This window comes from Polypterus senegalus, chromosome 3 (genome assembly GCF_016835505.1).
Source record: "Polypterus senegalus isolate Bchr_013 chromosome 3, ASM1683550v1, whole genome shotgun sequence".
NCBI lineage: Eukaryota > Metazoa > Chordata > Cladistia > Polypteriformes > Polypteridae > Polypterus > Polypterus senegalus.
The window spans coordinates 276511081-276522891 of NC_053156.1; the positions used below are offsets into that span (position 1 = coordinate 276511081).

The following is an 11811-nucleotide window of genomic DNA, read 5'->3' on the forward strand; positions in this document are numbered from 1 at the left end:
TGGCGTAGTCGGCAGGATAACGCCTGAAGATGACAGAAGGGCAAGACCAGAACACGGTACTGAATACCTTGGCCAACGAACTCCAGGCCGTCAAGATGGATCAAGTCAGCACACAGAGAGAGCTCGAGCGAACAAAGAGACGGTTGGCAGCGGAGGAGGCTGCAAGACCCGAAAACGCGAGACTTCAGTGGCCAAGAGCGGAATGGGCATCCATCTTAGCACCCTACCTGAAGGGACCGCTGCAGCGGGCCTATCATGACCTCCCTGAGAAGGAAGCCGCCCAATACGACCTCCTGAGAGCCGAGCTAGGGCCCAGACGTTCGAGTTCTGGGGCAAACCAAATCAAGCCCGCCACGTGGTTGAACAGGTGGCCTGTGAGGCGTTAGTATACGCCATGCCAGACTATCTCGCCCAGCAGGTCCGGAGGCATTCCTACCAGGATATGAACGGCCTCCTGGAGGTCTTGGAGCGACAACTGGCGGTTAACCAAATGGGGGGGGTCTGAGAAGCCTGCGCGCATGAACCGGCAGGGACGGATTGCCACACAGGAGGCCCCTCGTCGTGCTACCATTCCGGAGCCGTCAGCAAAAATGAAAGACCGGGTGCTCACCCCACCGCGCTGTTTCAAGTGTAGTGAGGTGGGACACATTCTTCCCACCTGCCTCCTCAACGCAGAACCGATGGACTGCAGCTTCGCGAGAGGAGAGAGGTACTGTGCGCCGCCAAACCCTCTGGCACTGGTACATACGGGAATGGTCTTGGTGAATGGGCACTCGGTGTTGGCTTTGTTTGATTCCGAGAGCAATATCACCATTGTTGCTCACCGTTATGTTTTACTGCAACAGTGGCTCACTAAGAAAACAAATATAAAATGTGTGCACAGAGATACTAGATCATACAGGTCCACAAGGTGTTATATAACGTGGAAAGGGACTCCGAAACAACTTTTAGTCGCAGTGTTGCCAAAACCCCCCTATCCAGTTATATTGGGACAAGATTGGTCTAAAATTAACTGCGGTAAAGCTGTCACCACTCCCATTCACAAACTGGGTCTACTTATGGATGGTCAGGGGACTCTCCAAACTGCTCCCACGCCGTGCTCAACGGCAACTGACATGTACGGCCCAGGGGGACGTCTTTTAGGGACGGACCCCATGCCGGAAAAACAACAGGGTGGAGTTACGCCTCGGGAGGACGCTGCTCCAGGCCTAAACCCTGCTGATTTAGCCGGCCTAGACTTTCAATTTCGCTCTACGCCGGCATCTTTCAAAAGAGAACAGTGGAATGACGATTCACTGAAGTTTGCCCGGAATGCTGTTGTATCTGCTGACGACCTAGCGTCATTAGATTTCACACCTCCGGGGCCCTACTTTGTCTTAGAAAATGACTTGTTATACCGAGTTGTGGAACACGAAGGCAAGGTACGGAAATTGCTGTTAGTGCCGCGAACCTACCGGCGGGAGGTCTGTGAACTAGCACATGCCCACCTCTTAGGCGCCCACCTTGGGGCTGAAAAAACATCGGAAAGGATTAAACTCCGATTTTATTGGCCCACGATCAATGAGGAGGTCTGCCGTTTCTGTCAGTCTTGTCCAGTCTGTCAGTTACGCCAGATTCCTAGGAGGGACCAAGCTCCTCTAATCCCGATTCCCCTTATTGACGTCCCTTTTGAGAGGATCGGAGTCGATCTCGTTGGACCCCTAGAGCCTTCGGCCAGAGGCCATAAATATATATTGGTCATGGTGGATTATGCAACCCGGTATCCCGAGGCAGTTCCCTTGAGAGCTGCTAATACAAAAAATATCGCACGGGAATTGGTAGGTTTATTTTCCCGAGTGGGCATACCTAAAGAAATCCTTACAGATCAAGGTACGCCCTTTACTTCGGATACGTTTAGGGAGGTGGCCAAGTTACTCCATATTAAGCATCTCAAAACGTCTGTTTATCACCCTCAGACGGATGGGTTGGTAGAAAGGTTTAACCAAACCCTGAAACAGATGCTCCGTAAGGTAGTCAACACGGACGGAAGGAATTGGGACCAGCTCCTCCCTTTAGTGCTTTTTGCATATCGAGAGGTACCTCAAGCCTCCTCAGGGTTTTCCCCATTTGAACTTTTATATGGACGCCAGCCCCGGGGCATTTTGGATTTACTAAAAGAAGGTTGGGAGGGGGAGGCCCTTCCCAACATAAACTTTTTGGAATATATCGCGCAATTGCGCGAACAATTAAATTAAAATCAGGCCTATACTAAAGGACCACATGTCTCAGGCTCAAGCAGCGCAAGCCCGGAATTATAATAGGAACTCCTCCCTTCGAGAATTTCAACCGGGGGATCGTGTGCTGGTGCTCGTGCCCACCTCCCACTCAAAACTGCTAGCCCATTGGCAGGGCCCGTACGAGGTTAAAGAAAGAAAAGGGCTCGTTGACTATTTGGTTAGCCAACCAAATCGTCGACCGACTGAGAGGGTGTATCATGTAAACTTGTTAAAGTTGTGGAAATCTAGGGAGGAGCAACCTCCTCCTGAGTCAACCCTCTCCCTCTCCAAAAATATATCCCTTAACCTCGGCAACAATTTGACACCCCTCCAACGACAAGCGAGCAATCCTGTCTGTCCCGGAAGTGGTCAGCGAAGCACCAGGTCGGACTGCGCTGATTCAGCACGATATTTTGACTGATCCGGGGGTAGTTATTCGGGAAAGACCTTATCGCCTCCCGGAGGCAAAAAGGACTGAGGTAGAGCTGGAGATTAAAAGGATGCTGGACATGGACATTATCGAAGAGAGTCACAGCCCGTGGTCCAGTCCCATTGTCCTTGTGTCCAAACCGGACGGCTCCTGGAGATTTTGTAATGACTTCAGACGTCTTAATCAGGTCTCCAAGTTTGACGCCTATCCCATGCCCTGAGTTGACGAACTACTTGAGAAATTGGGAACAGCCCGGTATTTCACTACACTTGACATGACCAAAGGGTACTGGCAAATTCCCTTAACGGCATCCGCTAAAGAAAAAAACGCTTTCAGTACCCCTAGTGGACACTGGCAATACAAGGTTCTCCCATTCGGGCTGCACAGGGCACCAGCAACCTTCCAGCGTCTGGTAGATAGAGTGCTAAGGCCCCATCAGTCCTATTGTGCCGCTTACCTCGATGACGTCGTCATTTTTTCCGGCACCTGGGAGGAACATGTATTACAGGTTTATGCTGTCCTCCTGACGCTAGTGAAAGCCGGCCTACGGATCAACCCCCGGAAGTGCTTCTTTGGGTTGACCGAGGCCAAATATTTAGGCTACCTGGTAGGAGGGGGGATGGTGAAGCCACAGTGCTCAAAAATAAAAGTCATCTTAGAATGGCCCCGTCCGATACTCAAGAAACAGGTACAGGCTTTCTTGGGGTTAGCGAGTTATTACCGCCGGTTTGTACCTCGCTTCTCTGAGCGGGCAGCACCCTTGAATTGTTTGACAAAGAAAAGGTCCCCTTTTCATGTGGTGTGGAATGAAGCCGCGGAACAAGCATTCAGTGACTTAAAACAGGCCCTCACTTCGGCACCTATTTTGAAAACACCTAACTTTTCACTTCCTTTTCTTCTCCAGACCGATGCTTCGGACACAGGCCTCGGTGCTGTGTTGAGCTAAAGTGTCGACGGTGTCAAACGCCCTGTGATGTATCTGAGCCGGAAACTGTTAGACCGGGAGACGAGGTATGCGGCGGTGGAACGGGAATCCCTGGCGATCAAGTGGGCAGTAACTCACCTGCGGTACTACCTGCTGGGTCGGGAATTCACCCTGGTGACGGACCATGCTGCCCTTCAGTGGATGGCTCTTCATAGGGATTCGAATCCTCGGGTTACCAGGTGGTTTTTGGACCTGCAGCTGTACAAGTTCACTGTCACTTATCGCCGGGGTAACCTTCAGGCCAACGCGGATGCACTCTCACGGGCTCACGACCCTTTCGGTTCGGACCGCCTGACCTGGTGGGTCTGGGCTAGAAGGGGGGTCATGTCACGCACGAGCGCATGGGGAGCAGTTTAAGGACTCGGACTACATTGCGACAACCCATGCCGAGGGACAGAGGCGGCGCACTAACCTTTCTCTTCTTATCTCATCAGCGAGAACGAGAACGCGCTGCCATAAGAGAGCCCGGGGTAAACAAAAAGAAGCCATACTTCCGGGTTCCTGTCGTCCCTACAGTCCCAAGATGATGACGTCGGTATTCCCACCTGCATCTGATTTCTCCCAACAACCCTGATTCAATTTCCTGTCCCTCTGTATAAATGTTCCCCTATTTTTCTGTAATTTTGTCTGGTGTGACCATTTACTTTGTGTTGTGGAGACGGTACTCTGCTTAAGTTCTAGTAAACCAGGGTGGAAACTCCAAAAGTTCACTTTGTGTTACGTTATTTCTTCACACTATCTATCTATCTATCTATCTATCTATCTATCTATCTATCTATCTATCTATCTATCTATCTATCTATCTATCCATCTATCTATCCATGACAGCAACTGTATGTAGGAAGCGTTGGTAGCAGTTAGACATATTTTGGAACACAACAAAAGAGGAAGATCGCATTAAGATAAAAAAAAACCCATATGTTCAGAAAATGTAACTAGAACCAGGAGTTTCACGGGAGTCCAGCCTGCTCAGTGAGGTCAGCCTTCTCTGATCTCATGATCCCATGGGGATATTAGAAAGACAATGAAAGACAGCATGGCAGCTCATGTCTGACTTATAGTACAGAAGAAGGAACATGAAGATGGATCCATGCATTACCTTATTAATAAGAGACCTATCCTCTGAAAAAAATCACTGTAATAGAAAAGAATTTTGAAAGGAGAGTAAAGAAACTTTCTTTAATAACATGGACAGCCCTGAGATTTTTTACTCAGCTATAAAAAGAACAAGTATAACTGATACAGTTTTCTTGAGTAAAATATACTGTAGGTGGGATGGAATCTTCAATGAGTGACTAGGTGTTTGGGTAGTGGAGCACCCCTAGTGGTCACAACACTTACTAATGGCACAAATATTTAGCAAATTGCTTTACTGCATTAAAGCCTGTTGTAAAGAATGCATTGCAATATGGGTAATCATTCAGAACAAGATGTGATTCTCAAACAAGAATACACGTCTGGTGACAACTCATTAAAATGTTTATAGTGAAATTCACTGCTGCAAAGGTTTCGCCCACAGAGCTTCTCCCCAAGACACCTGCCCCAATTCAGGTCATGCACTTTAAACCACCAGAAGAAAAGAAACTGAACAAAAGACTTAATACTGACATAAAAATTTGTTTTCTGTTCTTTTGACTATTGATATGACATACAGTATCAACAGCAAATAGAGTTTAGATAAGCATTGTGGTCTATGTAAATGCCACATGTTAGACGCTGTGGCTATATTCTGTCATGGCATGTTTGCATTTTAAATTAGACAGTCATATTGACTCACTTTAGTTATTTGTTTAGACTTGCAGTCAAAAGGTGGTTGCTGTGCAGCCTTTTCTGTGCTTCTACTGATGTCATTAGGCAGATTTGTGGATTCAGGTGTTTTGAGTACTAAAGTCTGCATCTCCTGTGGCTCTTTATTATCACCTCTCTTAATGACAGTCCTTTTCACAGGGTGTGACACATTGTTTAATTCAAATGCATATTTTCACAAACATATCTGCCAATTCTTTCAACCTTACATCGACTCCAATACTTTTGTCATAACTGTGAGTGACAGAGAGCACACACAGCACTTGAGACAACTAACCATTCACTTCTACCACTTGTCCATTGATGTCTTCAACCGCAAATGTTATAAAAAGATTTTTCCGTTTTAACAGGTTACATTTACTTTTAACATGAACAAGAAATATACATTTATACATTTAACATGGGTCTTTTTAGAAGACTGTTTAGCCATAGAAGTTTTATTCATCATGACCACTGGCTTGCTGCCTGTTGTATCAGATTAACTAGAGCACTGCTGCACTGTGCAGTTCTAAATCACTGCCACTACTTTGAACGCCACATTCGTGAGGCGTCTGATTGGTTTAAAATGTGACACTCAATGAGCCGTTTAATCATTCCCACCAAGTTTTAAGCAGAATTTACTCATTGTCATCACCAGACGTATAATTTATATGTTTGGCTTTGCAAGACTACAACATGGGTAAAACAAATCAATGTATTTAGTAACATTCGAAACAGAGAGTAAAGATGGCATCAGTGTTTCTTAGTCCTGCTGCTTTTCATTCTTGCCAATTAAAGTGTGTAATAACACAATATACAGTATATATAGTGAAACACAATGTGTTGGATTCTTGTGAATGGCAGACTCAATTAACAAAACTGAATAAATACGTTTGGTTAAACAAAGAGTTTGACTGAAGACTGGAACTTGTGTTTATTTTAGAAATTCTGGGGGCAGCAAAAACAGCTTGTCCTCAAGACCAAGATGAAGAAACAGCAGTCAAAGATCAGGCTAGTACAAAAAATCACTCCAGTTGGTCACAATTCAGGGTGGGAGGACATTCAAATGAAAGATTCAAAGGGAAATATGCAAGTCTTACATTGTGTCACAGACCCCCACAGGAAATGGGCTTGTGTGAACTGAAAGCTACTGACAGTGATGGTCAATCCAGGATCAATCTTCACATTGAGTTAGTGCTGAGATGAGGAACATAAGATTTTCCAATATATAAAATGTTGTTGAGTCTGGTAGGCACATCCGTTCAGGTTAGCGTGTAAAACTAACCCATTGTGGTCAAAAGTACATCTGAGTTGCTTTGCATTAATTCAGTTCATGGAGTTGGGCTCAATCATCCTAACGTCAGATCTGAAGCTGCGTCTTTAAGCTTTTTGAAAAATTTTTTTACTTTACATTCTACATAATTGAGTACGCCTTTAGCTTGGCAGGGATCTGGAAAAACAAAATAGGAGGGAAGATAAAAACCTCAAAAAATAAGAATATTTAATGTAAAATTTCAGGTGGCACTGAAAGAAGTCAAGGTTACGGTAGACTTTATTATCCCAAACATCCATTATCTCTTATCCAGTTCAGCCTTAAAATGAAATTACTATCTGCCCCTCAAAATCATTGGGTAGAAGTAAACATTTATCCTGCAAAATAACATGCCAGTGCAGGATATTTAAAGAAGTCGAAGAAATGGTGTAAATCTATGCTTTGGGTCATGAATGAATGTTCTGACTTTGATGCAAATCATGTGTCTGTCCTCAAGCATGGATAGACCATGAAACCCTGAGGTCCACCAGGACTGTCGTTATGGAAGATGCCTGAGCAGACATGGCTGTGATTCAGTTCAGGCTAGTGACTGACATTAACAACATGACACTTCGTCCATCTTTTCATCCATTATCAAGTGTAGTTCAGGACTGATGGGGTACAGGCTCATTTTGGCAGTATCAAGTGCAAAGTAGGAACCTGCCATGGACAGGACACCAATCATCACTGGACCCACTCACACACAGAATTGCTAATTAGCATCTTTGGAATATTGTAGAAAAACTGAAGTCCTGAAAGAAGCTCCCACATAGACACTGGAAAAATATCTAAACTTCACGCAGACAACAACTGAACATGAATTCTGATACAAGCAGGCTGGAGCTGTGATGCAGTAGCACTAATCACTGCCCTGGTGTGCTGTCCATTAATAACAATCATAGAAATTATGGGTTCCATGCATGGTTTTGGTTTATGTAGCCCATAGTGTAGTACTGGCACATTTTTCCATGTTTACATTCTTTCTGTATGTTAGTTCTTGCAGATATTATGTAGTGGCAGACCACATGCTGTAAAGTTTTTAAAAAAGAAACATCTATAACCCTTGCTCAGTCCATTTTTTTTTCTTAAACAGTATTCTTACAGTAACCAAACCTTAACTTTAAAATCTGTTACCGTATTTATCAAGTGTCTCAGAACTATTCCTAAAAAAGTCTGACTAGGACAAGAATTTGTCCTACCTCAGAGTAAGACAGGACAAGTAGCTATGAAGCATCCTACACCTACTCCCAGCCAGGAGTGAGAATTCACATTTGAGTATGAATGACTTTTACGGCACCCCATACTGCAAGTGGTACTCATGATGATGTTTTGTAGTTTCCTTGGATATCATATTTAAGCTTTGTAGTTTTCTGATACTAATACTAAAGGTTCAGCACAATAATAATAATAGAAGGAAAATATAGTATAGTAGGATATGGTGCTAAATTGCATGTTTAACAATGAATGATCTACAGCCATCTTTTCAGAAGAATCACCTTCCAGAAGCTATGCCCATGAGAAACGCTCAGAAGTAGCTAGCCATGACACTGTTACTGAAGTTGCGTTCATGAAATGTTCTTGACTGTCTTCCACTGTAGTGTGCCATGCCTATTCTCTGTGATACCCCTTATCTTCTCTGAGGCTCTATTTATCTAATGGTCTAGAAGTCTCTGCCTGCTTTCTTGAACTTTCCTGGACTTGTAAACTGTAACTTGAATGTTCCAGGTGTGTGTGCAATGCAGAGATCAGCGTACCTGTGTGACATTTCACTGTCAATCACCAATTCAGCCCCACTTATCTTCAATTAATATGCTGGCTATCACTATACTGTTTGTACCCATGACCACCTGTGTGTTGATAGTGTGGTATCTCTTGTGATTCAAATATGTGTGCTCAACCACACTTGGGGTAATGATCTGCATGTGCATGTCGATTTTCGTAAAAGAAACTTGCTTTAACGTTACGTCACTTGGAGTTGTGAGAAAATGAACAAATCACAGTATTATCTTACACGTTGCAAAGGTATTTAAAGTTTGGTTCAAAATACTGTATGAGAAATGTTGTTTGTGACAATTGCTAAAACATTTAATTAGGCAAACAGCACGTGGCTTCTCCATGTAGATGGAGCAATCACATCACATATAAAATTTGTTATGAATATTGTTCCATCTTCGTTGATATATTTTTTTACAAATTCGAGACTGTCCAGTGTTTCGAAACATTCCGCCATTCTCGGAATGTGCATGTCGATTTCTACCTGAACACTCATGAGCTCTCCTAAATCCTGAAGTTAGGACTAGTTTCCTAAATTAGGAAAATTGTTAAAATGCTTGTACTCCTACTCCTAAGAATAGGACCAAATCTGCATCTCTCAGGAGATTTTTGAGGCAATTAGGACCATTTTCCTACCTGAGACATTTGATAAATACGGGCACTGGACTTGCTGGTTAGTGCTGGTGGAGTCAGTGGCTTCTTTTAGCTCATATTTCATACAGTACAAGCTATGCTGAGATTGCCAAAGGATAACTTTAATTTCCAGTTACATATAATTAACCAGCATCCCAGTTTTGACAAATTTGTTTACAGCTGAGACAGGCCACAGTTTCTTTTTTACACTGACTTTGCTAAACAAGTATGGAAGAATAAGGTAACATAAACAATTCATGCACTGTATATTAATAAAAGTAATCCTGTAATTGGGTCCTCATAAAAGACAACTGTTACTACCACCAAGGAGTTTTTATATCAAAGCAGAAATCAGGACACTTACCTTGTTCACATTTTGGAGGTAAAGGGTACCATGTGTCGTATTTTTTACAAGATACTCTTTTTGCTCCTTTAAGAAGATATCCATCTTTGCAAGCAAATTCAATAGAGTCATCATATGTGTAAGGAGGATTAACATTTGTCACCCACCCATTTTCAATATTTGGAAGTCTGCAAATATTCACTGCATCAAAAGAAAACATGTTATTAAGATACAATAAACAGGACAGGAATCCATAGCTAAAGCTGACAGTGCCGTGCAGTATCCCAGAAGCACCAGTGTAGCTTGTTGCAATATAATTAGTGGAATATTCATATGCCCCCAGTTATGCTCACCAAAAAATGTTTAAAAATGGCACAACAATGGACTATAGGTTAAACCACTAAGAGTGGAGGAGGCACAATATGGTGAAGATTATGCAAAATATGAATTTGAAACCCATCTGCTTGTTAGCCAGAGTGATGTGGTGTTTAGTGTCACACGGCTCCAGAGTCCAGTGTTCAAATCCCTCCTAGGCTGCTTTCTACACAGAGTTTGCCCCCCATCTGTGTAGACTGCATATCTGTGTACTCTGGCTTTGTTGCACATCCTGCATACGTGTTCATTATTTTAATCAGTGGTTCTAAGTTGGGAGATGTGTCTGAGGATGTGTCCTGCCATGAACTGGCCTCCCAGCCAGGTTTGTTTCTTCGGTTATGTGTGACGGATAATGCTGAGAAAGTCTCTGGTAGACAGACCCTGAGTTGGATTACACAACAGTGAGTTAACTTGAAGGACAACTCATAAAGAAATACTGACAGCATGCAAGCTCCTCACAAATACTGTGAACAAGCAAGGATTTGAACCAAGTACAGTGATACCTTGGTATACGTTCGTTTTGGAATAAATCCAACTTGGTATATGTCCTGTGTGGACATGAAAAATTTTTCTTGGTATACGACCTTTGTTTGGAATACGACTCGCGGCTACCCCTGTTTACCTCGCTCTCGAGACAAAGCCATGACTGCCCACGAGCATCAATATGCCAGTTACTAGCATTCAGCAAACAACCTGTGCTATAACTCACTGTGAATTTTCATGTGATTTTGTGTTTTTTCACGTAAATTTGAATTGATTGTTGAAAAGTATGAAGGTGGCATGCGTATCCGGGACATGGCTGCTGCATACCGTATCACGAGAATGACAGTATCTACGATTGTGAAAAACAAAGATGTCATTAAAAAGTAAAGTGAGGTAAAATTTTCATTTATTTCATCTAATTGCTTTTGTATTTATGTATTTTAGTATTAAGTAGTGTTTAAATTATTTTATACAACCCAATCATCAATGTATAATATGACAATAACAATAGGATTTTTTTTTTCATGGAAATGGATTAATCATTTCATACATAATTTATTTCTTATGGAACAAATTCATTTGGTATAAGTCCTGTTTGGTATAAGTCAAAGGGTCTGTAATGGATTAATGACGTATACCGAGGTACCACTGTACTCTGGAAGTGTATGGCTTTGATATGAATGGATGGAAGGACAGGACAGCAATTCAGTTTGACTCTATAGGTGCTCTGTGAATATTCTATCTTCTTTTTACTGACCTTTCTTACTCAACATTAGCTTTCCAGATACCATCACAAACCTGAAATGATTGCATAGTTCTTCTCATTCATTACTTTTCAAACTTACAAATTATTAAGGCGTTTGAAATTTAGGTGAACAATTATGTAAAGATAGAGGAAAAATTATAGTCAGTTATAAATTACTGATTTTTACAGTTTCTTACTTTTACTGCAGGTAGGTGGTTTGGAAGACCATTGCCCGTTTTGTTGGCACATGATGGTGTCACTCCCTTCCAGCATGTAGCCATGATTACAGGCAAAAGTGACAATGCTCCTATAGACAGGTGATCCAAATCCTGCTGTAATCCTGCCATTTTCCACAGGGACCAAAGGACAGTGGATTTCTAAGGTTACATAAAATATGAAAAATAAATGAACAAAACATTCTGCATATGAAAGATAAGCAGCTGACTACCACCTACAAAACATTAGTGGGATGCTTATAACACTCTCCAAGTAGAAAATCTAAATTTGTAAATTCACTATTATAAAAACTTTATAAACTACTGTACTATAAAATTTGTTTTATATTTTTTTGTTTGATCTCTGAATCATTTGAAGACTGAATCAGTGTTCCCCATTCGAAGTAATGGAAAGGGAATTAATCTGTTCCCAGACCCGAAACATTACCCATTTCAATAAATTTAAGCAGCAAATAC

General features: G+C 42.5%; 1 protein-coding gene across 1 annotated transcript in view; it reads right to left on the reverse strand.

Moving 5' to 3' along the window:
* Positions 1–6206: 6206 nt before the first annotated feature.
* The window catches only part of LOC120526694 (C4b-binding protein alpha chain-like), a 22231-nt gene continuing 16626 nt past the window's right edge, over positions 6207–11811 (reverse strand). Inside the window, exons 3-5 of the mRNA XM_039749852.1 lie at positions 11317–11563; positions 9538–9717; positions 6207–6905 (exon numbers count right to left, since the gene is read on the reverse strand). Of these exons, the coding sequence (XP_039605786.1) occupies positions 6805–6905; positions 9538–9717; positions 11317–11563 (528 nt within the window). The 3' untranslated portion in view covers positions 6207–6804. The remainder of the gene's footprint in view (positions 6906–9537; positions 9718–11316; positions 11564–11811) is intronic.